This window comes from Salmo salar, chromosome ssa29 (genome assembly GCF_905237065.1).
Source record: "Salmo salar chromosome ssa29, Ssal_v3.1, whole genome shotgun sequence".
NCBI classification, from domain to species: domain Eukaryota; kingdom Metazoa; phylum Chordata; class Actinopteri; order Salmoniformes; family Salmonidae; genus Salmo; species Salmo salar.
The window spans coordinates 17697079-17723142 of record NC_059470.1 but is presented as its reverse complement, the minus strand read 5'-3'; the positions used below and the strand labels follow the sequence as shown (position 1 = coordinate 17723142).

The 26064-nt window shown below is 44.0% G+C and overlaps 1 protein-coding gene across 1 annotated transcript in view; it reads right to left on the bottom strand.

Moving 5' to 3' along the window:
* Nucleotides 1–26064, bottom strand: part of si:dkey-225n22.4 (collagen alpha-1(XXI) chain) — a 54592-nt gene that overhangs the window by 11267 nt on the left and 17261 nt on the right. Inside the window, exons 6-18 of the mRNA XM_014181134.2 lie at nucleotides 25060–25285; nucleotides 23912–24088; nucleotides 23525–23602; nucleotides 23310–23321; nucleotides 23133–23222; nucleotides 22565–22618; nucleotides 22293–22346; nucleotides 21829–21882; nucleotides 21671–21724; nucleotides 21219–21272; nucleotides 21048–21101; nucleotides 16711–16764; nucleotides 6597–6650 (exon numbers count right to left, since the gene is read on the bottom strand). Coding sequence (XP_014036609.2) covers nucleotides 6597–6650; nucleotides 16711–16764; nucleotides 21048–21101; nucleotides 21219–21272; nucleotides 21671–21724; nucleotides 21829–21882; nucleotides 22293–22346; nucleotides 22565–22618; nucleotides 23133–23222; nucleotides 23310–23321; nucleotides 23525–23602; nucleotides 23912–24088; nucleotides 25060–25285 — 1015 coding nt within the window. The remainder of the gene's footprint in view (nucleotides 1–6596; nucleotides 6651–16710; nucleotides 16765–21047; nucleotides 21102–21218; nucleotides 21273–21670; nucleotides 21725–21828; nucleotides 21883–22292; nucleotides 22347–22564; nucleotides 22619–23132; nucleotides 23223–23309; nucleotides 23322–23524; nucleotides 23603–23911; nucleotides 24089–25059; nucleotides 25286–26064) is intronic.

The following is a 26064-nucleotide window of genomic DNA, read 5'->3' as shown; positions in this document are numbered from 1 at the left end:
AGTAGAGGTGATAGATTGTATTTTCACCTGTTTAAATAGTCATATGGTGTTAAACTGTATTCTAATACTGCTAAAATAAATAAGCATGGGTGAAAGTAAGGCAGTACAGTCCGGTACGGGGGGGTATGCCGTACCAGTAAAACATGCGCCTATCAAAATAATTCAAACAAAATGTCAAGAAAGACGGTAGGTTATTACACCACTTTTTATAATCACCGCAGATCAGAGGCATGGAAATGGGGGGTATAACCTACGCTCCAAAATGCGATGTGGTTTGACGAGAACACAGAAGGTTTGCCAAGAGATGAGTGGCCGACACTGAGACTCACATGGACAGCAGTGGACTCTGGCCTAATGACAATCGTAAAGTATTGTCATGACACTTTGTGATGTTGTGTAACGGATGTTTCTTTCCTTTCATCACTGTTCGGAGGCTGAAAATACACGAAGTATACAAAACATACTCAGTGTATTTCCAGCCTGCTCTTTCCATGACAGACTGACCAGGTGAAAGCTATGATCCCTTATTGACGTCACTTGTTAAATCCACTTCAATCAGGGTAGATGATTGGGAGGAGGCAGGTTGAAGAAGGATTTTTAAGCCTGGAGACAATTGAGACATGCATTCAGACAGTGAATGGGCAAGACAAAATATTTAATTTCCTTTGAACGCAGTATGGTAGTAGGTGCCAGGCGCACAGGTTTCTGTCAAGAACTGCAATGCGGCTGGGTTTTTCACGTTCAGTTTCCCGTGTGTATCAAGAATGGTCCAACAACCAAAAGACAGCAAGCCAGCTTGGCAACTGTGGGAAGCATTGGAGTCAATATGGGCCAGCATCCCTGTGGAACGCTTTCGACAGCTTGTAGAGTCCATGTCCCGACGAATGGGAAAAGGGGGGGTGCACCTCAATATTAGGAAGGTGTTCCTAATGTTTGGTATACTCATTGTATGTTGCGAGTGGGAAGCGGGACCAGGCGTGACACTGTGTAATTCTATGATTAGACCCATACCCTTTTTTGGTAGGTCCCGTACCGGGGAAGAAATGTATTCTACTTTCACCCCTGGAAATAAATTATGTTCTTAGTACTGCAAAGCCACAGCGCAAAAGTGATAACCAATGTAGAGGGGCTAAGGTTAGAAGTGAATGACAATAGAAAACCTTAGTGACTGCTTCCTGTGTCTGAGATGTGACGTATTGATAGATTCATGTAATAATGTATTTACAAGGCAGATACATATACCGGTTCCCACTTTAGATAAAGAGTTCTACAGCAAACAAGGGAGCTGTCTGGATGGGGTACTGTTTTTACAGACCTGCTGAAAATACATATCCATTTTCCCTGGAGGACTTTCAAATACCACATGGAAAGATAAAAACCTGAGCTCTGACCACGTTCTCCATTTTCCCTGGAGGACTTTACAATTATACCACATGGAAAGATAAAAAGCTGAGCTCTGACCGCGTTCTAAAGTACTCTAGCATCAAGCGGGTAAAATCGATAGTTTGCAGAGTTTCACAATTTTTAATAGCAAACACAAAAAATTGGGGAGTAGACGTTGTTTGCATTAATCAAAACATACCTGGCTAAATATGGGCAATATCATTCTGAAAAGAAACCAGCATCTGTTATATCAAACATTTCCCAAAACAACCCTAAGAAAACACTGATAAGATATGGCCCCATCCCAACTGAAGGTGTGTTGTATTTTGAAGCGGGTCCTGGATTGAGCATCTCTATTACTCTGCAATCTCTCAGTGCCACACCTGCGTGCTCGCACACACATAAACACAGGAACCTGCTTCCGTAGCACAGTAAATAAAATCCCGGTGAATGGTGTTGGAAGAAAGCACCATCTGACTCTGCTGGACCTCTCCCTGCCCCTAGTGTCTTCTGTCTATCTCCATTGTAATTAACCTGCTAGAGCACAACCACTTCCACCCACAGTGGAATGCATCCAGATCATCAAGGGGTTGGCTGCCGGAGGATGCCCACACTCTTAGGAAAAGGTGACGGAGAGGAGGAGAGAGGGATACAAGAGGGAGAAGAAAGGAGAAGAGGAGAAGAGAGGAAACAGGAACATGACGGTCCCTTTGACATCCCCCACTGCTGCATGCTGTTTGGCGTTAATGACAAATTTGATCAGAAGAGGCCCACATCGATGAAAAAGTGCTTCCATTAGTTTTTTTTAATGCCTTAGCGTGCAAAGAGAAAACTTGGTGAGAAAAGCTTGGGACGAGCTGACCTTGTTTTCGAGGTGCGGAGAGCGCCTCAGCACGCAAGGGCGTATGCTTTGATGAATTTAAAGGCAATGGGGCCCCTGCCAATCTCCCTTCCAAAATGGCAATCTAGACCTACTTCTGTATGTTTTAGCGAGTCTAGGGACTTGCTAAAAGCAGGTTAATTTAGTCAGACAAGCAGAACATATTACGCTTTTAGAAAAAGGGTTCCAAAAGGGTTCTTCTGCTGTCCCCATAGGATAACCCTTTTTGGTTACAGGTAAAACCCTGTTTTGTTCCAGGTAGAACTGGGTTCCATCTAGAACTGTCTGTGAAAGGGTTCCACATGAAATACAAAAGGGTTCTACCTCGAGCCAAAAATGGTTCTCAAAGCGGTTCTCCAAAGCGGTTCTCCTAAATAACTATTTTAGGATCTAGATAGCACCTTTTTTTCTAAGAGTGTACTGTCCATAAAGTGTGTGGGTGACAATGACGACCAAACCAGACTTTTATCCTGGTTTATTAAATGTAGGCCTATGGCTGGAAGCGTTAGCACCAAATAAATGGAGACCACAGCAGCAGTGTGACTTAACATTTTAGGGTAGCATACAGGCCTCCTCCTATCCCCAAAAAACTAGAATAGTGTAGGCTAGCAGATAGTGATATTGAGTCATTTCATCTTACCGTCCAAACGCATTGTATGCAGCCGGCAATACACTTGTATCCCCCATGGACCGGTTCGTTCCTAAAACATTCTCTATTCCGGCTGCAAAGGCATCAATTTCCTCCTTAACTAGATTTAGTGGTGAGAAGGAGGGAAAAATATGTATACTTTCTTTACGTAACACCATTTTCCACCACCATGCTAGAGTGGCTAATGCTAATTCCTGATGTTGCACCCTGCATTTAGCCAGGGGTAAACATCAGACTGCTGCAACCTGATTGGCTGAATGCGATATGCAGCATCCAGGACTAGCATTCTTAGGCATTAGCCACTCTAGCATGGTGGTGGAAAATGGTGTTTCATAAAAATGTACACCTTCTCTTTACATTAAATCTAGTTAAGGAGGAAATCGATGCGTTTGCAGCCTGAATGGAGAATGTTTTAGGTACGAACCGGTCCACGGAGAATACGAGTGTATTGCTGGCTGCATACAATGTGTTTGGACAGTAAGATGAAATGACTCAATATCACCATCTGCTGGCGTTTGGGCTAGTCTATGTTGTACCATTTGTAAAACAGGAAGTTACATTGGATTTATTAGCCTAGTCCTGATTTCTGACCAAGGCTTAAGACTAATCATTTTGTATCTGCATATCAGCTATCCACATTTATAATAAGTTATTTTGAGCCTATTTCAAATGAGAATCAATGTGTTTACACAGTAGGTATTTCTTCTTCCCTATGATCAGCTTGTCAAAAGTCGACGAATAGGCCTACAGTTGAAATCACTGATTCATGACAATTCAGCTCACAGAGGGGAACTCCCGGAATGCAGTCGCAAGTAGTCTAATTTCATTCTATGTTGTCCATTTTATTTTTTACCTGTCCTGTTTTTAGAATATGGTGTTCTTTAACATGTCATATTCAAATCGAAGCACATTTTTATTTGATAGGAAGCCATTTAGTCTATTTGATCGGAGACATATTTGAAAGGAAAAAAAAGTATCTGTCTCATAACATTGTCATAAATATGGTCTCTAGTCAGTAGGCTACTGGAAAACCACATTGGCTACTACTCTTTCTACTACTGTCACAAAAAGTGCCGTGTTGAATTGACCAAACTGCAGCGGGTATGTGGATACTCATTCTTTTAATGAAAAAAACACAAAGCATCCACAGGAAAAACCAAACAATAAACGATACTCACGACCAAACAGTGTGGCAGGCTAAACAAGCAGTGCTCACAAACAATTACCCACAAACACACAGACAAACACACCCTACTAATATAGGACTCCCAATCAAAGGCAACTCAACACACCTGCCTTCAATTGGGAGTCCAATCCCAATTAACTCTAGAACCTATACCCACAACTAACTAACTAAACCTAGAAATACATAAACACAGAGCAGTGCCCAAAACCCCCAGAATACATAAATAAAACAACCTACTACCTACACCACCACCCCAAACCATATAAAACAAATACCCTCTGCCACATCCTGACCAAACTCCAACAACAAATAACCCTTAACTGGTCAGGACGTGACAACTACTGGCTACATGAATTATGTTAGATTACTTGAGTCTTGGTGGAGTGCCGCGGCACTGCATCTCTTCAACAGCACCCTGGAGAAGCTCGCTGGGCATGGACAAGATACATTTTGCGCCCCTGACTTGTGACCACTGCTTATCCTGGGGCGGCATCGGCGCTCACCTAAATAGCCCATATGCCACTGGGTGAGAGATGTTTCCATTGTTTTTGGGCAGAATTATGTGAGGTGTTATGTGTTGTTGGAGGTACGTCTTGTTCAGTTTAGCCCGGAAAATGCTGCCCTCGTCAATCTGGTCCACCTAATCCTGCCCAATGGGCGGGCCGGCCCTAGCGTAGCCAAACTAAATCTTCAACCGCATGCTATCCAATTGTAATTTCTCAAAACTATTATCAAAACTCTTAACAAATCTCCCAACATGCATGCATGCCACTCATATTAGCTACCTCATCCAATCAACTGCTGCACTTCAGTTTAGTCAATCCCATGTTCTGTTCTTTGCAGCCAACAAGGATGAAGCTCAATGGAGACAGATGGTCGTGATCCCACGTCAAGACCCCTGTGGATTTACTCACGATGGCCATTAACATTGCGGCAAACAAGCCTGGAGACGGCCCAAACCCCTGAGTGGCCCAATACAACATCTGGTAGAGCCGTTCAAAGCCATTCTCTCTCATTCGAGATTAGCTTCACTCTCTAAGGGACACATTTGAGCTTGAGATCTATGAAGCTCATCACTTGAATCTACACAACTACTCCGTTGATACCAATGCATGATGTAAGCGAGGATTCGAGGTACTTGACTTAGGATTCAAATGTGCTCAAAAAGCATAAACACTACAATGTTGTTGACTTTCTTTCTTGGGAGCAGTGATAAAGCAAGTCTTAGTGCCAGTGGTAAGACTGCAGTGTATCCCCCAGGATGATTTTGATGCTGCAATCCAGCCCCAGAATCAACATTACATGCAAAAAGGGAAGCCTGTTAGGCTATTATATTCCACTGTTGTTATGGCAACTCCTCTCAAGAGGTACACTAGTTGGAGAACTCTGTGATTTGGTAGGCGGAGCTATATTGCATGCACTGAGGTCAGCAAACATTGTGGCCAAGCGTTTTGTGTGGCACCAATACGAGGTTGCGTGCCTATTTCCTAATGTCCTTTTTTCATGAATCTTTACGAAGTCACTTGTAAAGCAGCTGCTGGTTATAGGTTTTTCTGCTGAGTTGACGGGAAATGTGGTTGTTTGGAGGCACTACATTTGTTGCTACATTCAGTTTGTTATAACTACAATACATGTGTGTATTATACAGTACGTGAGACATAGCCAATGGATATACAGGTAAAATAATGGAAACAAAGTGTATTGAAAGCAGATGCATCCTCACAAGTGTGGTTCCTGAGTAAGCAATTAACATTCCATCATGCTTAGGGTCACGTATAAACAAATACCATGGCCGTCTCAGTCACCAGATCTCAACCCAATTGAACACTTATTGGAGATTCTGGAGCGGCGCCTGAAACAGCGTTTTCCACCACCATCAACAAAACACCAAATTATGGAATTTCTTGTGGAAGAATAGTGTCTCATCCTTCCAGTAGAATTCCAGTTACTTGCCAAGGTGCATTGAAGCTGTTCTGGCTCTTGGTGACCCAACGCCCTATTAAGACACTTTATGTTAGTGTTTCCTTTATTTTGGCAGTTACCTGTATCTATACTGTATGTGCCTAAAACTTTGCAAATAGCCAGTAGTATCTACTTCATATGTGCATTCAATGTTACGAATCACCAATGGTAATGTGTGCATTACAAATTCTGCCCAACAGATTACACATTTCTTTACAACAGATTAAAACAAACTTAGAAGCAATGTATTCTTCACTTATTGATGAAAGTAGTGTCCAGCAAATGTAATTAATAATGTAGGGACTTCTGCTCTGTGAGAGTCAGAGAAGTGCATCTGTAAGCAGTAAAGGCACAGCTCCGGATCTCTTTGGTCTCATGCAGAGAGGAGGTTACAGTGCAGCGTGCACACGCACACGCACGCACACACACACACACACACACACACACACACACACACACACACACACACACACACACACACACACACACACACACACACACACACACTACAGCTACTAAAGTGCTGACTGACTCACCGGTACCCCCTGTTGTCCATCAGCACCAGACATTCCAATATCTCCTTTGTCTCCCTGTGAAAGAAAGGAAGAGAGAGATTGAAAATAAGATTGAAACAGCGTTAGATCACCTTCATTGTTCGGCACCTTTGTATACTGCTCACGCGCACACCTTGTAATCAGAATGCGTGTATAGTTACAGCACGTAAACGTCAGCGTAAAATAGTGACACGTTGCCAATTCATTTGGATCCCTCATGCAGCTCAAAAGGAATGTAAAGTTAGTGAGTCGCATTGCATAAAGCAGTGGGAGATGAGGTCAATCATTAGAATAATATTAGTATTCCTGTGGCCTCTGTTGTCCGGCACTTAAAGCCACAGACCTGGGCACACATGTACAGCCTAGGCTACTTCGAGTGACACCCACGCCCTTCTGACTGGTAAACTCTTCTACCTTTCCTGTCTCCTCTTCACTGTCCCATCTCAGTAAAAACTCAAAACCTTTTTTTTTTTTTTTAAACAAGGGTTATTTATGCAAATATATATAAAGAATAATATAAGTAATCCTTCCTTATTATTTATTATTTCTGAGCCTGAGGTGGATCTGGTTTAGACTGTAGGTGGTAAGGTGAGACTGAAATACATGACCATGAATCACCTCTTGGTAAGTTACAAATGTTAGCAGTTGTTGTGGTGGGGACCTTCTATTCTTGTTCCCTTGTCCAGTCTCAATATGGTTCCACTGTACAAAGGCAGTTAGTATCACATGTGCATGTCCCAGACAACCGATGGGCTGACCACAGCTCATGCTTCTATCTTAGCTATCTTTATTTTACCTGGAAAGAAAGAGAAGAGCCCTTATTCTCGTCTAAGTACAAGAGCAGTCCATTTATCATTTGCTCAAATAGAGAGCTAGCCAGGTTGGTTACTGTTACAGCAGTATTGTAGGCATACAATGTCTCTCATGAATATGACTTTGCACTAAGCATACTGGCTGATGGAACATGTATTTAAACAATACTGGTAGGGTGGTGAGGGTGAGGAAAGTGGTGAATAAGCTTTGCCTCTGTTATTTTTTTTCTTTTGAAGTGTCCTGCCACGCTGCGCACATAAAAACATACATGCCACCAAACCCTGTAATTACAACAAGAAGACGCCCTGATGTACCAATAAACGGGGTTAGAGACACATCTTTGAATGCTATAACTGTTAGAAAATAGACAAGTGCAGAGTTTCTGATTCAAAAGACAAGGAGGACCCCATGTAGAACTCTAGCGACCAGAATTTTCTTTACATACGGGGACACAATAATGGCTAGTGGCTAGGTTTTGTGAATTGAGAATTGTAAAGAACTAATGTTTTATTGACATTCAGTTCAAATGAGGATACAATTGCTCTGAAAAACTAAGCTTACTGTGCTCCGTGTTTTACAAGTGAAACAATTGAAAATGAACACAACCTTTTGTTTTGGCACAATGGGCATCTGGAATAGGTTTGTTGTATCCATTATTGTATGCTTCTTGGAGGCCAATTTTACTTGTTATTGTTGTTTTCTGAATATTATCTGATAGCAACCAGTTCTAAAATATTAGAGAACATTCCAAAGCAGCAATTTGTCAACAAGCACCAGCCACTTGGAAAAAAATGCAATGTGACACAAATTACACACACATATGTGTCACGTCCTGACCAATATTTAGGTATTATTTCTATTATATTTGGTCAGGACGTGGCAGAGGTATATTTGTTTTGTATTATGGGGTTTTGTGTGTGGTGTAGTGGGGTGTATTAGTTTGGTATAGGTTCTAGGTTTGTTTTTCTATGTGTAGTTTTGGGTGCTGGACTCTCAATTGGAGGCAGGTGTTTCTAGTTGCCTCTGATTGGGAGTCCCATAAGTAGGTGTGTGTTTGTTTGGTTTTCGTGGTTAGTTGTTTTTGCACTGCGTGTTGTGTGCCTGCAAAACTGTTCCTGTCGTGTATATGGTTTCCAGTGGATGCGTTACTCCTTTTTTGAATTAAAACATGAGCATCCATATTCCCGCTGCAGTTTGGTCTATTCAACACGGCTCTTTTTGTGACAATATGTCAAACATACACCCTGTATATAGTCTATTCTAAACTTACCATAGGCAGAGGGCATAAAAATACCAAGGAATTGGAAGCGAGAGAACAGAAAAGAAAGGTCCAAATTGGTTGTAAAATATACAGTAGTCACAGGAAATGGGAAAATATGAAATGGGAATGTGAGTTTCATAGAAAGTAAGCCTAAATATAGCACTGTAAATGTAACTGATATGCACTTTTCAATGGAAGTTGTTTTTTCCTTCAGTGAAAACACCATAGACTTGTTCTGTATCCTCTCCAAAGTAATGAAGGGAACCAGATTGACTGTACTCATTAAAAAGTTGCGTACATTAGCAAGGGTGAGAAACTTTGAAGTGATAACCTTGAATACACTCCCCATTCTCCTCTCCCTTTAAACAGCACGGCACTTAAATGGCTAAGCTGGAAAATAAAACCCACACAGAGGGCCTTGATTTACAATTAAATGAGGATGAAATTTGGGTTCGTATTTGCTAGTTGTGTTTGTGTTTTCACTGAGCTCCCTGATGTAAAACACTGCTTTGCACCGCAGTTATTGATGGAAGGTATTATTCCAGAAGTTCCTACAGAAAGTCTGTCTCAAGAAGCCTGCTGTTTGTTTTCATAATCCCAAGCAGCTACACTGTTTGGCTGTGCAGTGTGTTCAATGGTGGCTACGGCACGAAGCCAGTTTCCCATTATTAGGCTTCTGCTTGTCAATGCCTTTTAATTATGAGGGCTCAAACATTGATTTTGGCAGCTAAATGATGTATCACAATCATATTAGGGTGGCATTACAAAACAAGATATTAGAAAGGGCTCTTTGTGTAGCGACTAGCTAGCCTCTTCATGGTTTTTTTGACGTACTGGACCTGGAACGTGGTTTAAATGGGCAATTTTTCAAAAATGGCCGCCTCCTACTGTTGCCTGAATGATCGGAGACTGGACAGACATCGTAAGAGCTGAAACGGCATGTGTTGTCTCGACCCTCAACCGCCGAGCAACAACACAAAAAGCGCTTTATATGCCAGTGTAGGTGTGTGACGACTTCACTCAACACAAACCAACTAAAGCTGGGACTAGGAGTGACAGCATCATTCCCCGGAGCACGCGGCTACACACATTACAGGACTTTTCCCTAATTGCTAGAGGGTCAGGAAACTGAGGCTAGTTGCCAATTTGTGGAATGGTAAACAGTTTTGAGTAAGCAGGTGGATAACAAGAATGGGAGATGAGTATTCCGTTTTAGAAAAGTGCTGTGTATGTATGCCAATAGTTATTAGACAAATATTTCCTGATTTAAAAACAGCCTTTCCTTTCTTCCAGAACCTCTTCCACAAGTCTTCTATGTGAATAGGGCAACAACCACAAAGAATCTATAATTCACATGTTCCATATGTAATTCTATGTCAATAACACTAACAAATCATCAAAACCATGTAAACAGATCATGCTTAGGGATAATACCCTATAATTAAAAAGCCAAATTACATTCAGCAGATATTTATTGCGATATGCAACTGGAATCTCAACATAGGAGTTACATAGGGAGTTACCAAATTACAAGCCTGTTTTTAGGGACTCTATGTATCATATTGCCAAAGTAATTAACACCCTCAGTTTTGTTGAGGTATCATGCGGTAACATTTTCTATTACATTTACATTTGAATCAATTAGCAGACACTTATCCAGAGCGGCGTGCAGTTAGTGCAGTCATCTGAAGGTAGCTAGGTTAGACAACCACCTAAGCCATTATATATAGGCCATCCATTTATAGATATAATGCCCTCCATTGCCTGCCAAGAGCCTTAGTAAGAGCTTGTGGTTCCACATAACAGCCTCATAGATACATAAGCATCTGTAAATGCATCCAAAGCAATGCTCATAGAATGTCCTCCTTCAGCTATCAACAATGAACAAGGGAGTTTCATTTGAGGCACCTTTTCTTGAATGACGTCAGAATCCCATTGTAGTGTTACTGAGCTTCCTCAAGTGCTAGTCTAATTGGCACAAGTCCTGTAGGGAGGCTTAGCCTAAAACAGAATGGGCTACAGCTTGGCTTACATTCTGCTAACTTGTTTAATTCAAGGATCAAATCTGGGGTCCTTTTATTGTACGTGTGGGTTACTGAAGCAGCGGGGGAAGGAATCTTGATGTTGGGGCTTTAGCCAGTGATGGTGTGTGTGTGTGTGTGTGTGTGTGTGTGTGTGTGTGTGTGTGTGTGTGTGTGTGGTGCTGAGAGTAGACATATACACATGTATTACCCATCTGCTGTACTACACATCCCCTGGTTAAAGATCCTAACAGATTCATCCGCTGGTTAAAGACCGTAACAGATTCATACCCAGGTTAAAGATCCTAACAGATTCATCCCCTGGTTAAAGACCGTAACAGATTCATCCCCTGGTTAAAGATCCTAACAGATTCATACCCAGGTTAAAGATCCTAACAGATTCATCCCCTGGTTAAAGACCCTAACAGATTCATACCCAGGTTAAAGATCCTAACAGATTCATACCCAGGTTAAAGACCGTAACAGATTCATCCCCAGGTTAAAGATCCTAACAGATTCATACCCAGGTTAAAGACCGTAACAGATTCATCCCCAGGTTAAAGATCCTAACAGATTCATACCCAGGTTAAAGACCGTAACAGATTCATACCCAGGTTAAAGACCGTAACAGATTCATCCCCTGGTTAAAGATCCTAACAGATTCATACCCAGGTTAAAGACCGTAACAGATTCATACCCAGGTTAAAGATCCTAACAGATTCATACCCAGGTTAAAGAACATAACAGATTCATACCCAGGTTAAAGACCGTAACAGATTCATACCCTGGTTAAAGATCATAACAGATTCATACCCAGGTTAAAGACCGTAACAGATTCATACCCAGGTTAAAGACCGTAACAGATTCATACCCAGGTTAAAGATCCTAACAGATTCATCCCCTGGTTAAAGACCGTAACAGATTAATTCCCTGGTTAAAGGGATACCTCAGGATTTGGGGTTATGAAGCCCTTTATCTACTTTCCCAGAGTGAGATGAACTCATGGATACCATTTTTATGTCTCTGCATCCAGTATGAAGGAAGTTAGAGGTACTGTAGTTCTGCGAGCCAATGCTAACTAGCATGCTAGCAGTTACCATAGACTTCCAGTCATTGTGCTAACACTAGTTAGCAATTGCGCTAAAGCTAGTAAGCAGCTTCCTTACAACTGCATGCAGAGACATAAATATGGTAACCACAAGTTAATCCGACGCTGGGGAAGTAGATAAAGGGATTCATTGACAAAATCCTGAAGTATCCCTGAAGGACCCTAACAGATTCATCCAATATGTGCACACAGACAGACAATCCTTCATGAAATACTTGAGTCTGCCTTTTTAATAATGTATACATTGAGCATGCATACAAGTACAACAAAACATGCTCATTGGCTTCGACATGAGGGCCTCAATAAAACTTTGTTGAAATTAGACCAGGGATAGTGTAATTGTATATTTTTATCCCCAACTATGAAAATGTTTTTGTGGGAGGAATTGCCCTGGTCTATGCTTCTGTAAAGTCATATAAGTCTATGGTATAGGCCTCATTGACATTAATTGGAATAGGCAGCCCGGGTTTCAGTATTGTTTAAAGGACAACTCTGTGTATATCAACGATATTTACAACAAATTTGAGTTTTATATGTCTGTGAAAGTGTGGATAGTGTCGGGTTTAAAATGTGCTTGTCTAATTGTGTGTGTGTATGTGTGTGTGCGTGCATGTGTTTTCCTAGGGCAAAAACCTCACCAATGAAACTGTCAGGCCACGTCACAACAGCTAATCACACACCCTAATGAAGTGTGCGTTGGATGAAAGAAATTGGGCGAAGGATTTGGCCTGGAATCTGTTTTACTAGCTTATGTGGCATTGTGATATTTTACTGTCCTCTAATCTCAATAGTCATGCATGGGTCATCTTTCTCAGGGATTTTGAAAAAGATGGAAGAAGATAAAGAGGGGAGAGAGAGAAGAGTCCCTTCTGTCGTGACGAGATGGAGAGACAGACGTGAGCTCTGACAAATACATAAGACACTGTGTGTATTAGGTTGGGTAACTGGTGTCCTGGTAAGAGTTCATCCCCCTCCTGATGGTCCAGTGCTCATGGATTTAAGATCTGGGTAAAAACCCACCTTTACCCCTAGCTAAAAGTATCTGCTTAATGGCATATATATTTTTATATTTGCATTATATTTAAACACTTTAAAGACCTTCGGAGTCCCATTTCTATTATTGTATATTTTTTCATCTCAGACCAACTTTCCTGGAGGTTTCTAAACCAGTAAACTAGACAGAGAAACTACTTCTACTACTGATAATGATAATACATAGCATTTATTTCAGGCCCTAAGATACTTTGGGTCTGCCAACTGTCATAATTTATCATGAGATGCAGGGCACATCTAGTCTGGGTCCAGTCATTTTTTCTTGTTATTTCTCTGTAATACTACTAGGAATTTTATGAAGCTGTGCCCCATCAGATTTGTGCGGTCCATTTTGCCTCTGTGATATGGCGTACAAGGAGTGGAATGTTAGCTAAACATACTGGTACCTAGGCTATGGCACTTCCATGAAGCAGGCTAAACTGTTTGTTGGAATCCGGAGACCCTGGCCCGAGAAGGGATGGGACAAAAGAGGGAGTAAATCTGCCATCCTGGTCGATAAGGGGAAGATATACTGCTGAAGCTAGGTCTAGAGGTGCCCTCTGTAAACATTGGTCTAGCGGAAATCTCCAATAAAAAAAGGAGAAGATAGTAAAAACTAAGCCAATATCTTAAATGTCTTCTACTGTATTCCTGCTGAGGTATGTTGGAGTAGCAGAGGTAGTTCAGTGAACCATGACTGTCCAATTAGTAACCTTGCCTGGGGGCTTGTTGTAACTCCCAGATGGGATGCAGAGGCTTTAGCTCATAGGGTTAGCACGATGTTAAAGCACAAAGACAACCTGCGTTCAAAACCAAGTCGTCACATTGGCATAGGTTAAGTTTTGCTACCGGGTGAAGACTAACATCCTTCACCAACGCCTAGGTACCCTACAACAATTGCCTGCCATCTAGATGTTATGGAATTAGGCATAACAACAGGTTGTCCAGTCAAGTCCGTTTGTGTGATGCTCCAGTGCTATGGCACCAGTGTCCCTTGCTCTCACCTGGCCCTGTCAGTGTCTCTTCTGTCTCTTAGCTCAGTGATAATCACACCATAACCAAAATCAATACACACCCTGCCCCAGGATACCGTGTTGCTAACTCACCCACCTTGGTATATTTAGACTGCAGAGAAGTAAATGGCCTTGTCAAAGTTTGAGAAAAAGTCTTGCTTTTTACCCAAAGAACACAACACAGTGTAACACACAGCAAACACACTTCTAATGTGTGCTACCAGAGCAAATATTTTGCTAGGTTTGTGAGTCCACTGGAAAAATGGTTGGAGTGAAAATATGTCACCTTGTCCTGCATGCCATTCTCACTGGAGGAAAAACCTTGAGAACGAGCCAGCCGTCATGAAACATATCACACAATGCAACCCACGCAGACTCGTGGACATATCCCATTCATTAGATTTTTTGTGCTGATTGATTTCACTTCCCTCTTGTGGGTATAATTGTAGTACAATTTCAGTATTGGGTATAATTTCAGTGCAATTCCTAATGTCACCAGAAAGATAGATTTGGGCTAATAGTAAAATGAAAACTAACCCATAGAGGTTCTTAAAAACATAAATTCACGAATAAATGTCTAATAATGGTTGCATGGTTGACTTTATACATTCATTTAGAAGGCATGCGTGCTCTCTGTCAGTGAGCAAGCAGGTCTTTGGGTAAAAGCCAGGCTAATGGTAAAGCCATGACCTCACAGGCATGCAGTGTGTTACAGTGCAGCAGCTAGACATGTTGTTAACAGGAGGTTGTGAGTATAGGACAGGTACAGGCCTATAGCTTGGCATGGACTGAGTGCTGAGTGGGGGGTGGCCCTCTGCCAGTAATGTGAAACACCCCCATGACAGGACCCAGGACCCAGCCACCTGAACTGTCAATGGGGGTGAGTGCATGTCTCATTCAAACTGCCTGAGACTGGAAAGACACACACACACACACACACACACACACACACACACACACACACACACACACACACACACACACACACACACACACACACACACACACACACACACACACACACACACACACACACACACTATTTTATATGCACTATCAGTGTTTCAAATTCACCAGTGGATCTCAGTGTAAAGCAAGACTAACTGATTGAATCACGCCATTGGTTTGTTACAATAGTTCTCCAACATGTGTCACAAAAAAAAAATCACACACACAGTTATACATAATTACACCAACTTCCAGGATCACTAAATCATAATTTCAATGTGATGACTTACTGCAAGTCAAGATTGTGCACTGATTGTGTCCAGATGGGTTGAAGTGAATGAATCTGTACAACAACTGAATTAATCAATCTGTACAACCCAGTTCAACAATGTCTCTCTCATTCATTAGAAAAGCAGACTGTATAGCACAAATAACATTACGTAGATTTGTCTCACTGAATCTGCACTGCCTTGTGATTCATTCATTTACCAACCATTACAATCGGGCTGAAAGGTAGAGGGGGAAACACTCTTTCTGACTTTTCCATCCAAACACAATCTTTGTTAGGAGTCACTAATCCAATAAACAGATTTGAATTTCCATGTTTAAATCAACTGTATGAGAATAGCCCTTTCTGTCTGTCTGTATATACAGATGGATTGATTCCTGTAAATCATTAGGCGGTGCAATGTTCCCTGCAACAGTATCAAGGGAAATGCACTTTATTTATTTTTCTTGCAGTGTCTGAGAAAATACCACTAGTGAACGTTCGCTTGGTCCCAGGACCAGGGCAATCACAGGCTTCTAGCTTGTTGGTTTACAAATCCTTCACTAACTAAACAGATCAGAGATGATTGATAAAGGATCATGTTGTGGTTTACATGGCTTAGATCTGGTCCACACATCTACCAGTCCAGATAGATGAATGTACAGTATAATGAATCCAATGAATCCCTAAACAGTACAATGATCGCTTGAACAGATGAAGCCGATTCAGGGGACAGGACCCAATCAGACACTTTTTTCACTTTTCAGGATGAAACGCATCCCTGACATGGGTCTTTAACCACTGTGTTTTGGTCCTTTAGTTCTGGTGAAAGGCCTCATTTGGGTCTAATAGGACGCGTTTAACTATGTGACCGGACTGCAATTCTGTTTTGTGTCAATGGAACTGTGCAGTAGCACCCTGCATGTGGTTCCCATTAGAAACTCAAAGTGTGAACACAACCTTTTGTTATGACTGAGGCAGTGCTCAACCCACACACAGACCGATGGGCCTGTTGGAACTACAGTGTTTCTTGGGTCGCAATTGCATTATAATAACAGGAAAACTGCCAAATTGCTTTGTGGCTGGAATTCAATTGGTATAACATGCACATAACTTCATTTCCTAGAATGGTCGAAAGTGAATCTCCGCAGCGAGCCTTCATGCTTTCATTGTTTGCAAATTCACAGTGTTGTATTTAACTTATTTCACAACTTGACGTACTTCAGATGAAGTCAAACCTGTGTCCTTCGCTTAATTGAATCAAATGATGCCAAGAGAGGCTTGATGGGATTGAACTTCAATCAAAGTAGCAGCATTCCCAGCCATCCATCTAAGGCCAAAGAAGGCATTAGAATATGATTCACTTGGCATCTGGTGCAGAGCACATTATCCTATATGATCCTACTGTACCTCATATTTTCACACTGTACATCATAGAAAACCCACCATGTAGTTAATGTAGTTGCTTGGATAGCATGTTGTTTCATGTAATGACACAGGAACTACACTGTTAACTAGCTAGAAACAGAATGAGTCTAGCTTCCTTTCATTACTGCCTATGCCTCTATAAACAAAAATCAAGTTAAGATCCGCCCATTGTTAATGGAGCAGGAAGTATAGGATAGGAATTACCTTTGGTCCCACCGGCCCAATCAGTCCATCTTTGCCCTGCACTCCTGGTCCCCCCTGTAAGGAAAATAAAGACCTCTTTAGAGGAAATGGAGCAGAACAGGTCAATACCAAATTCCCCCTCTTCATGTCCCAAATCAAATACAATTACAGAAATTAGCCCCTCCACTCCCACTACAAACAGGCTGTCTGGTGTATAGACATACAGAGAGGACTGAGGAAGCAGCAAACCCACTCTGCTGTAACCTACATTTTCTCCCATATCTGAGAGAATTACAAAAGAACTGTGGTGTCTCCACCGTGAAGGTAAGAACGGCTAGCCTGGGAATCAAAACTGTTTCAGAGTCAAAGACCTGTTGTGGGTTACACAGTCAGGTGCATCTCAGAACCACTGCAGTGAGAGAGAATTAGAAGTACTGAGATTTGGATGACAGTTTACTAGCCCTCTTAAACCTACCCAAACCAGAAACCTTGGATAGATGGCAGAATACACGCAAAACCGCATTTAACCATGGCAAGGTGACTGGGAATTTGGCCGAATACAATCAAACAGGCAATCAAACAGGCAGAACGTCACTACAGAGACAAAGTGGAGTCGCAATTCAATAGCTCAGTCACAAGACATATGTGGCAGAGTCTACAGATAATCACGGACTACAAAGGGAAAACCAGCCACGTTGCGGACACCGATGTTTTGCTTCCGGGTAAGATAAACACCTTTTTCGCCCGCTTTGAGGATAACACAGTGAAACCGACGCGGCCAGCTACCAAAGACTGTGGGCTCTCATTCTCCGTGGCAGACGTAAGACATTTAACCGCGTTAACCCTCGCAAGGCTGCCGGCAGAGACGGCATCTCTATCCGCGTCCTCAGAGCATGCGGAGACCAGCTGGCTGGAGTGTTTACAGACATATTCACTTCGCTGATCCTCAACACAGGGGCCCCACAAGGGTACGTGCTCAGCCCCCTCCTGAACACCCTGTTCACCCATGACTGTGTGGCCACACACGCCTCCAACTCAATCATCAAGTTTGCAGACGACACAACAGTAGTAGGCTTGATTACCAACAAAGACTAGACAGCCTACAGGGAGGAGATGAGGGCCCTGGGAGTGTGGTGCCAGAAAAAGAACCTCTCACTCAATGTTAACAAAACAAAGGAGCTGATTGTAGACTTCAGGACACAGCAGAGGGAGCACCCCACTATCCACATCGACGGGACCGCAGTGGAGAAGGTGGAAAAGCTTCAAGTTCCTGGGCGTACACATCACTGACAAACTGAAATGGTCCACCCACACAGACAGTGTGGTGAAGAAGGTGCAACAGCGCCTTGTCAACCACAGGAGGCTGAAGAAATTTAGCGTGGCACCTAAAACCCTCACAAACTTTTACAGATCTACAATTGAGAGCATCCTGTCAGCCTGTATCAACACCTGGTACAGCAACTGCACCGCCCACAACCGCAGGGCTCTCCATAGGGTTGTGCGGTCTGCCCAACGCATCACCGGGGGCAAACTCCCTGCCCTACAGGACACCTACAGCACCTGATGTCACAGGAAGGCCAAAAAGTTCATCAAGGACAACAACCCCCCGAGCCACTGCCTGTTCACCCCGCTATCATCCAGAAGGCGAGGTCAGTACAGGTGCATCAAAGTTGGGACCGAGAGACTGAAATTAAGCTTCTATCTCAAGGCCATCAGACTGTTAAACAGCCATCACTAGCACCTTAGAGGCTGCTGCCCTATATACATAGATTTGAAATCTGTCACGCCCTGACCAGGTGAACTCGGGTATTTTGGGTCAGGGTGTGTCATGTAGGGTAATTTTCCTTGGTTTGTTTTCTATGTTTGGGGTTATAGCCTTGTGTTAGCTCTATGTGGGTTATTTCTAGGTTGGGTTCTGTCGATTCCCAATCAGAGACAGCTGTCGCTAGTTGTCTCTGATTGGGATCACATTTAAGTTCCTTTTCCCCCACGCTGTTGGTGGGGTGTTGTCTCTTTGTTTTTGAGCAAGTAACGTATCGGCATTTTCTTGATTTTGTGTACGTGTTTAATTCAGGGTAAAGAATAAACATGTGTTCGCTCCCAGCTGCGTTTTGGTCCGCTTCCTCGTCACCCGACGACGATCGTTACAGAACACCCCACCAAACCAGGACCAAGCAGCGGGAGGATAAGGAGCGCGAGAGATGGGCTCGCGAGGGGAAGGAGTTCTGGACCTGGGAGGAGATCATGTCGGGGAAAGGACCCTGGCGAAAGGATTCCCAGGTCGAGGAGGTAATGCCAGCCGGTGGACGGAGTCGCAGGCGGCGGTCGAGGAGGCCCGGAAGACACCCCCAATAATTTTTTGGGGGGGGGCTGATGGGGTGGTCCGGAAGGGCAGAGGAAGAGCCCAGACCACTGCTCTCGTGGGGGATGACGGCGGAGGAGGAGACGGAGATGAGGCGGTTGATTGAGGACCTGCTGAGGGAAGATCTGGAGGAGGAGCCATTGTATGCGGAGTTGCGCGCTGTGTCGCCAGTGCGCCCGCACAGCCCGGTGCATCCGGTGGACATGCCCAGCACATTCCGTGCTAGGATGGGCATCCAGCCAGGACGAGTGGCTAAACCGGCTCCACGCTTCAGTTCACCAGTGCGTGTTCACAGTCCTGTCTGGCCCGTCCCTGCTCCCCGCACCAAGTCAGTGGTGCGTGTCCCCAGTCCGGCCCGGCCCGTTCCTGCTCCCCGCACCAAGCCAGTGGTGCGTGTTCCCAGTCCGGCCCGGCCCGTCCCTGCTCCCCGCACCAAGTCAGTGGTGCGTGTCCCCAGTCCGGCCCGGCCCGTTCCTGCTCCCCGCACCAAGCCAGTGGTGTGTGTTCCCAGTCCGGCCCGGCCCGTCCCTGCTCCCCGCACCAAGTCAGCGGTGCGTGTCCCCAGTCCGGCCCGGCCCGTTCCTGCTCCCCGCACCAAGCCAGTGGTGCGTGTTCCCAGTCCGGCCCGGCCCGTCCCTGCTCCCCGCACCAAGTCAGCGGTGCGTGTCCCCAGTCCGGCCCGGCCCGTTCCTGCTCCCCCCACCAATCCAGTGGTGCGTGTTCATAGTCCTGTCCGGCCCGTTCCTGTTCCCCGCACCAAGCCCACGGTGCGTGTCTCCAGTCCGGCCCGGCCCGTTCCTGCTCCCCGCACCAAGCCAGTGGTGCGTGTTCCCAGTCCGGCCCGGCCCGTTCCTGCTGCCCGCACCAAGCCAGTGGTGCGTGTTTCCAGACCGGCACGGCCCGTGTCCGGTCCACCGGAGCCCAATCCTGTTCCGGTCGACGGCTCCGCTCCAGAGCCTGAGCATGCCGCTCCACAGTGGTCCAGTCCGGGCCAGAGGGGTAGGGCTAAGGTGGAGGCGGGGGAAAGAACACGCCCGGGGCCAGAGCCTCCACCGAGGGTGAGGCGCCCACCCGGGTCCCCCCCCCTAATAGACTTAAGTTTGGTGCGCCGGGAGACAGCTGTCGCTAGTTGTCTCTGATTGGGATCACATTTAAGTTCCTTTTCCCCCACGCTGTTGGTGGGGGAAAAGGAGCTTTGTTTTTGAGCAAGTAACGTATCGGCATTTTCTTGATTTTGTGTACGTGTTTAATTCAGTGTAAAGAATAAACATGTGTTCGCTCCCAGCTGCGTTTTGGTCCGCTTCCTCGTCACCCGACGACGATCGTTACAAAATCACTGGCCACTTCAATAATGGAACACTAATCACTTGAATAATGTTTACATATTTTGCATTACTCATCTCATATGTATATACTGTATTCTATACTATCTACTGTATCTTAGTCTATGCCGCTCTGACGTTGCTCATTCATATATTTATATATTCTTAATTCCATTCCTTTACTATAGATTTGTGTGTATTAGGTATTTGTTGTGAAATTGTTAGATATTACTTGTTAGGCACTGTTGGAGCTGAAAACACAAGCATTTTGCTACACCCGCAATAACATCTGCTAAACATGTGTATGTGACCAATAAAATTTGATTTGATTTGATTTACTCATGCAGTGCCTGGTAGTTATTAGTTCTGTCACTTTGAGCATCTTATGAGATGAGACGTACACTGGAAGCCCTCACCTGTTAGTAATGGGGATTGAGTTGAAGATTTGCAGTTTTTTGTGAAGGACTTAAATAAGAATCATTGTAGTCCTCTAGGGTGTAGAAGCGGGCAACAAATACTATTTTATCAGCAGCTATGTAGACATGGGAGCTTTAAACAAGATCAAACTAAGAAGCCAGGTTCCCGAAACTGACAGACTGCCAAAGATTATGACAAACGACCATATTGGTCAGATGATGATCATAGATAAACAAAGAATCAAAACCAGATCGTACCATTGGTCCAATCTCACCCGGAGGTCCGGTTTGTCCTCTCTCACCTGGAAGTCCCTATATGGACAATGGAGAAGACATGTTGTTACAGGCACAGTTTCGGTTCATCAGATATTATAGATCTATTGTTATGAAAAGGTCTGGAGACCCAGGCCCAAACTCTTCCTCCCTTACCGTTTTCCCTGGCATTCCAACAGAGCCAAGGTTTAATTGTGAGGTGGCAGGACCCTTGAATACAAAAGACAATATTTTAACAACGCACAGTGAGGCATTGATGAAGAATCTAACTACTCTTGGCATCTGTAGTGTATTACAGTGTTGACTCTTTTTGCTCTGCCCATTTTCTGAAGGTTTTGATATGCTACATGTGAAAATAAATCCCTCCATTTCCTCCCCATCTGGTCTCAAAGGGCCTGCACTTCAACGCAGTTAGACTGTGTTGTTTCCATTGAACCTGACCATCTGTTTAAACCCTCTTAAAACACCAGTCCAGAACAGACAGAACAAGACTGGTATACAGAGCACCATTGTGGTGCTTCAGACAGGGCTGTGGTGGTGGTGGTGTGGGCCGGTTGGCTCCTCTCGTCCCCTGGCACAGTGGGTGAAAGTCAGGTTGGGAGTCTCACCTTTGGTCCTGGCGGGCCCGGTTTCCCCGGCAGTCCTGGATCCCCTCTCTCGCCCTTCATGGACACAAAGTTGGAGCATGTTAGAGTGTTATGCAAAACTCAAACCCTAATATTTAAATCCAAACCACGCACATCTACACAGAGGAGGAGGAGCTTACTTTGCCACCTGTCAGACCTGGAGCCCCGCTGGGTCCTAGTTGGCCCAATTCACCCTGTGTGGGTCAGGAAGAAATAAGAAACAAACACTTCTATTGTATGTCTCTCAGATTTAATAGATGTATCATGCTATTAAACATATATTAATGGCACTGCAGCGGTTGCTAAAAAAAGAGACAGTCGCACGCTGCTCTTCCTAGCATCATTTTTTTAGGTGTTGGCCTCTGGGCCTTCCTCAGAGCTTTCAGAGCAGTGGTTGCTGCCATGGTGTTGGTAACACTGGCTACTATTGTGGTGGGTTTGATTCCTGCACAGACCACATTAAACTGAATGGATATGCTAACTGTTAGCATAACAACCATAACGGTTTGATAAAAAAAACGGTACTATTCATATTTAATAATACATTATTCCTGAGTGTTACAAGTGTTACAGTAAGCAGTGTTAGACTGTCAAGAAAGCTCACCGTCTCGCCAGGAAACCCAGGTTCTCCAGACCCACCAGGCTCACCCTGGTTTCCCTAGACCAAACAAAAAGGCAGGCATGGAGGAAAACAAGCAATCACAGGGTCAGTATAATGTAGTCTATCTGTGATTCTCTGTTCCGTTATGTCAAATGATAGGTCAAAAAGTTCCCCAAAACGTCTACCAACATCTGTGGGAGGTAGGTGTGATGGGAGATGGGTACTGTTGTTTTCATGCAATATAAAGACGATATGAGACGTTGATGTGTACTCACAGGCTTACCGTCAGGGCCTGGTGGTCCTGCTCTTCCTATCTCGCCTCGGAGACCCTGTACAGCCAGTCACAATGGCATTAAAAACTTCACGGGCTCCACAACAAACATGAATGCGTGATTGATCATGCTTCGCAAGTGGGATATACTCAGGAGGATCAGAAAAAAACATTGTTGGAGTGATTTCTCCCTTTCTTTTCTAACTTGCATTGTTTTGAATGAAAGATTGTCCAAATAAATACTGCAGTAATAACGAATGGTCCGTCTAATGATTGATGATCGACAGTGATTCCTGCCGACACACTTCTAGAATGGACCCAATGTAATAAATCACACAGGATGCAGTTGCAGTGCCTGTCGCTGATAATTGAAACGTTTTAAGCTCTGGTGTCAAAGCTACCTGAGGGGAGGAGACTAACCAATCTATCAGATGCCATTTTCTTTAACAACGACACCCAGGAAGCAGACAGACAGAATGAGATGGAGAGAGGGGCAGAGAGAGCGTGTGTCTTGGTATACTGTATGTGTGTTGGAGAGGGTAACCCCCGGAGCGGGTGATGCTGTACTGTACCATAGGTCCAGGAGGGCCAGGTGGTCCTGGGCTGCCGTTAGCACAGTCACACTCCACTTCCTCCACTGTGGGCTCACGGTCCAGGGGACACTGGGACAGATACACACTGAAGTCAGTGACACTCTAATGCAGACAATAAATGGTTAAAAAGAGCAGAGACAACAAGTCCTCACTCACCCTCTCATCATCCTGTGAAAGAAAAAGAGAAAAAATATTTCACTGTACCCATATACCCAGTTTATGTAAACTGCACTTCAAACTGCACTTTACAACTTCTTTCTCGAGATGCTATTACATTTTCTCCATAGGTCATAATAACATTACATAAGTAAGGGTTTGCGAGTGGTTGGGGAAATTAACAGATTTTCCCCACATTGGAATGTGTGCCTCACCACAGAGTAGATTTCACAGGCTGTCTCTCTCTCGCTTTGATGAGGGTCACAATAAAGGCGCAGTTTCTGTATCTCCACCTAAAAAAGGCGGTTCAAAAAAGAAAGGAAAACAAGTCAGGCAACACTGAAATTATGAAAGAGACTACATCCAACAATTTCACCCATTGTTCATCCAAATGCAATGGTCCTATTTCACTTTAGTCCAACATAGAAAACCACATCTGCTAAATGCTTTCGTCAAATGCTTTGTGAGAGCCGTGCACGACCCACGTAAGGCCCCAGTAAATATACAGTGCCAACCTAAGTAATTATACTGGAGCAGTAGTAAGCTTATAGTCACATCCCTTGCCAATTTGCCGTAGAAAAAACACTGTTCCTTCTACTCACAGGGACTGTGGTCTCCGCCCCGAACTTCTTGGCGACCTGCGTCTTGCCGTTGATGTAGATTGGCTCCACCGGCTCCAGTAGCGCCACTTCCTGGATCTCCTCATCGTCCAGGAAACCGGTTACTTGCCGGGGCCTCACGAGCAGCTTCAGCTGGTGCCAGCCTTCATCAAAGAAACTCTGTAACGGATGGTGGCCCAAAAGGGTCAATCAGAACGATAGGGACACAGAGCGGATGTAACGTCCATAATACCATAGGGCTCTAATTCACTTGCGGTTGCATCCATACCACAAATTGTGGGCCTAAATCACATGTTTCTCACTAGTGGCCATGAAACTGAACATATGTGTCCACATTGCCAGTGTAAATGTTAAAGTGTACTCTTAGTTATAATAGCTAAATCTAGGAGTAGGAGTACTTGTGGCTTCTAGACAGGTTGCCAATGCTGCCAATCAGAGTGGTGAGCAGTGCCATGGAGGTACTTATGGCACCATCCCGCTTTTCCGTGGCACGCTCTCTTTGAACACAAAGCTGCCAAAAGGAAAACAGAAAAAGCAACTGTTCCGTGGTCTTTAGACATGGCATCCACATTAATTAACGTTGCATGTTGTTCTGAATGGAGAACGCGTTGGAGTCTAAACTGCAATCCAGTCCATTAAAATAATCAGAAATAGGAGGGTTATATTCATGATGATTGACAGACTACATTCCGACGCCAGCTGAATGTATGCCTACCATCACCACTGTACAAGATCACAGTTAGGATACGGTGTGTTTCCTGATAATGTCATCTGACCAGGAATAAGTCCTGGCTTTGAAAAGTCTGATATAGTGTTTTCAGTATACTGTGGTATCAGTGGAGACTACTGAGAGGAGAGCTGCTCATAATAATGGCTGGAACAGAGGAAATGGAATGGCATCAAACACCTGGAAACCATGTGTTTGATGTATTTGATACCATTCCGCTGTCATTACCACGAGCCCGTTCTCCCCAATTAAGGTGTCACCAACCTCCTGTGTGTGGTATACAGTATGCTCTTTAAAAAAAGTATTCCATTCTGGCTATGACAGTAGTAGAGGTCTACGTTGTTCATGTGCAAATATGTATACATGTAAACAAAAATGTACACAAGTACACAAAGATACTAACCCCAATGCCCTGCACATTAAAGGTGACCAGCTGCTCCTCATTGGTGGTGCTGGTGGTCGTGAAAGTGACAGACTTGTCCACTCCGTTCAGTGTCACTGCTGCCTGGGTGACGCCATCTTTAGAAAGGATTCTCAACAGGTCAAACTTGTCCTGTTTGGCTGAACCCTTGAGGCGGACCGTGGCCACAAACACATAGGATGGAGGCAGACCCTCGGGGAAGATCTCCCTGAGAAAATAGTCAAATAACAAATAGAAAACTGAATCATGAATACAGTACTTGTAAACGTCTGTATGGTGACTTGTAAGTAACCTTTGAAAAATGAAAGGAAATCATTAGCCTGCAAAGTATGATGAGTCCAAAAAGTGTTATTATCAAATGACCAGTCCAGGAAAAACTATGGATTCAGAGATTTTCCTGGTCAGGTCATATTGTCAAGAAAAATGATTGACCTTAGTAATAAGCAAAAACAAATACGTTAAGATGTTTTGCAAATGTTTTCTAAGATGTGGTACTTCACTGTTGACATTATAAAAATATATAGCTACCAGAATATAATTGCTCACACATAAAACACCAACAATTTAAGGTTTATTTTAGGTGTTATGAATGCTTGTTCACCTTCCACTGTTTTCCTTCAGGCTGCCAAGAAAGCATTTAGAATATTCCACTATTGCCGATGATGTTGTGTACTTTTTACCACCCACAAACATGTGTCAAAGAGGTTTGAAGTACCACTGGCCGGAAAATCATTTGGATGTTTTCAAAAACTCTCCCAGGCTTCTAGTGTCTGTGGCTGATGGTAGTCCAAGTGACTCACCCAGGCTTCTAGTGTCTGTGGCTGAAGGTAGTCCAAGTGACTCACCCAGGCTTCTAGTGTCTGTGGCTGAAGGTAGTCCAAGTGACTCACCCAGGCTTCTAGTGTCTGTGGCTGAAGGTAGTCCAAGTGACTCACCCAGGCTTCTAGTGTCTGTGGCTGAAGGTAGTCCAAGTGACTCACCCAGGCT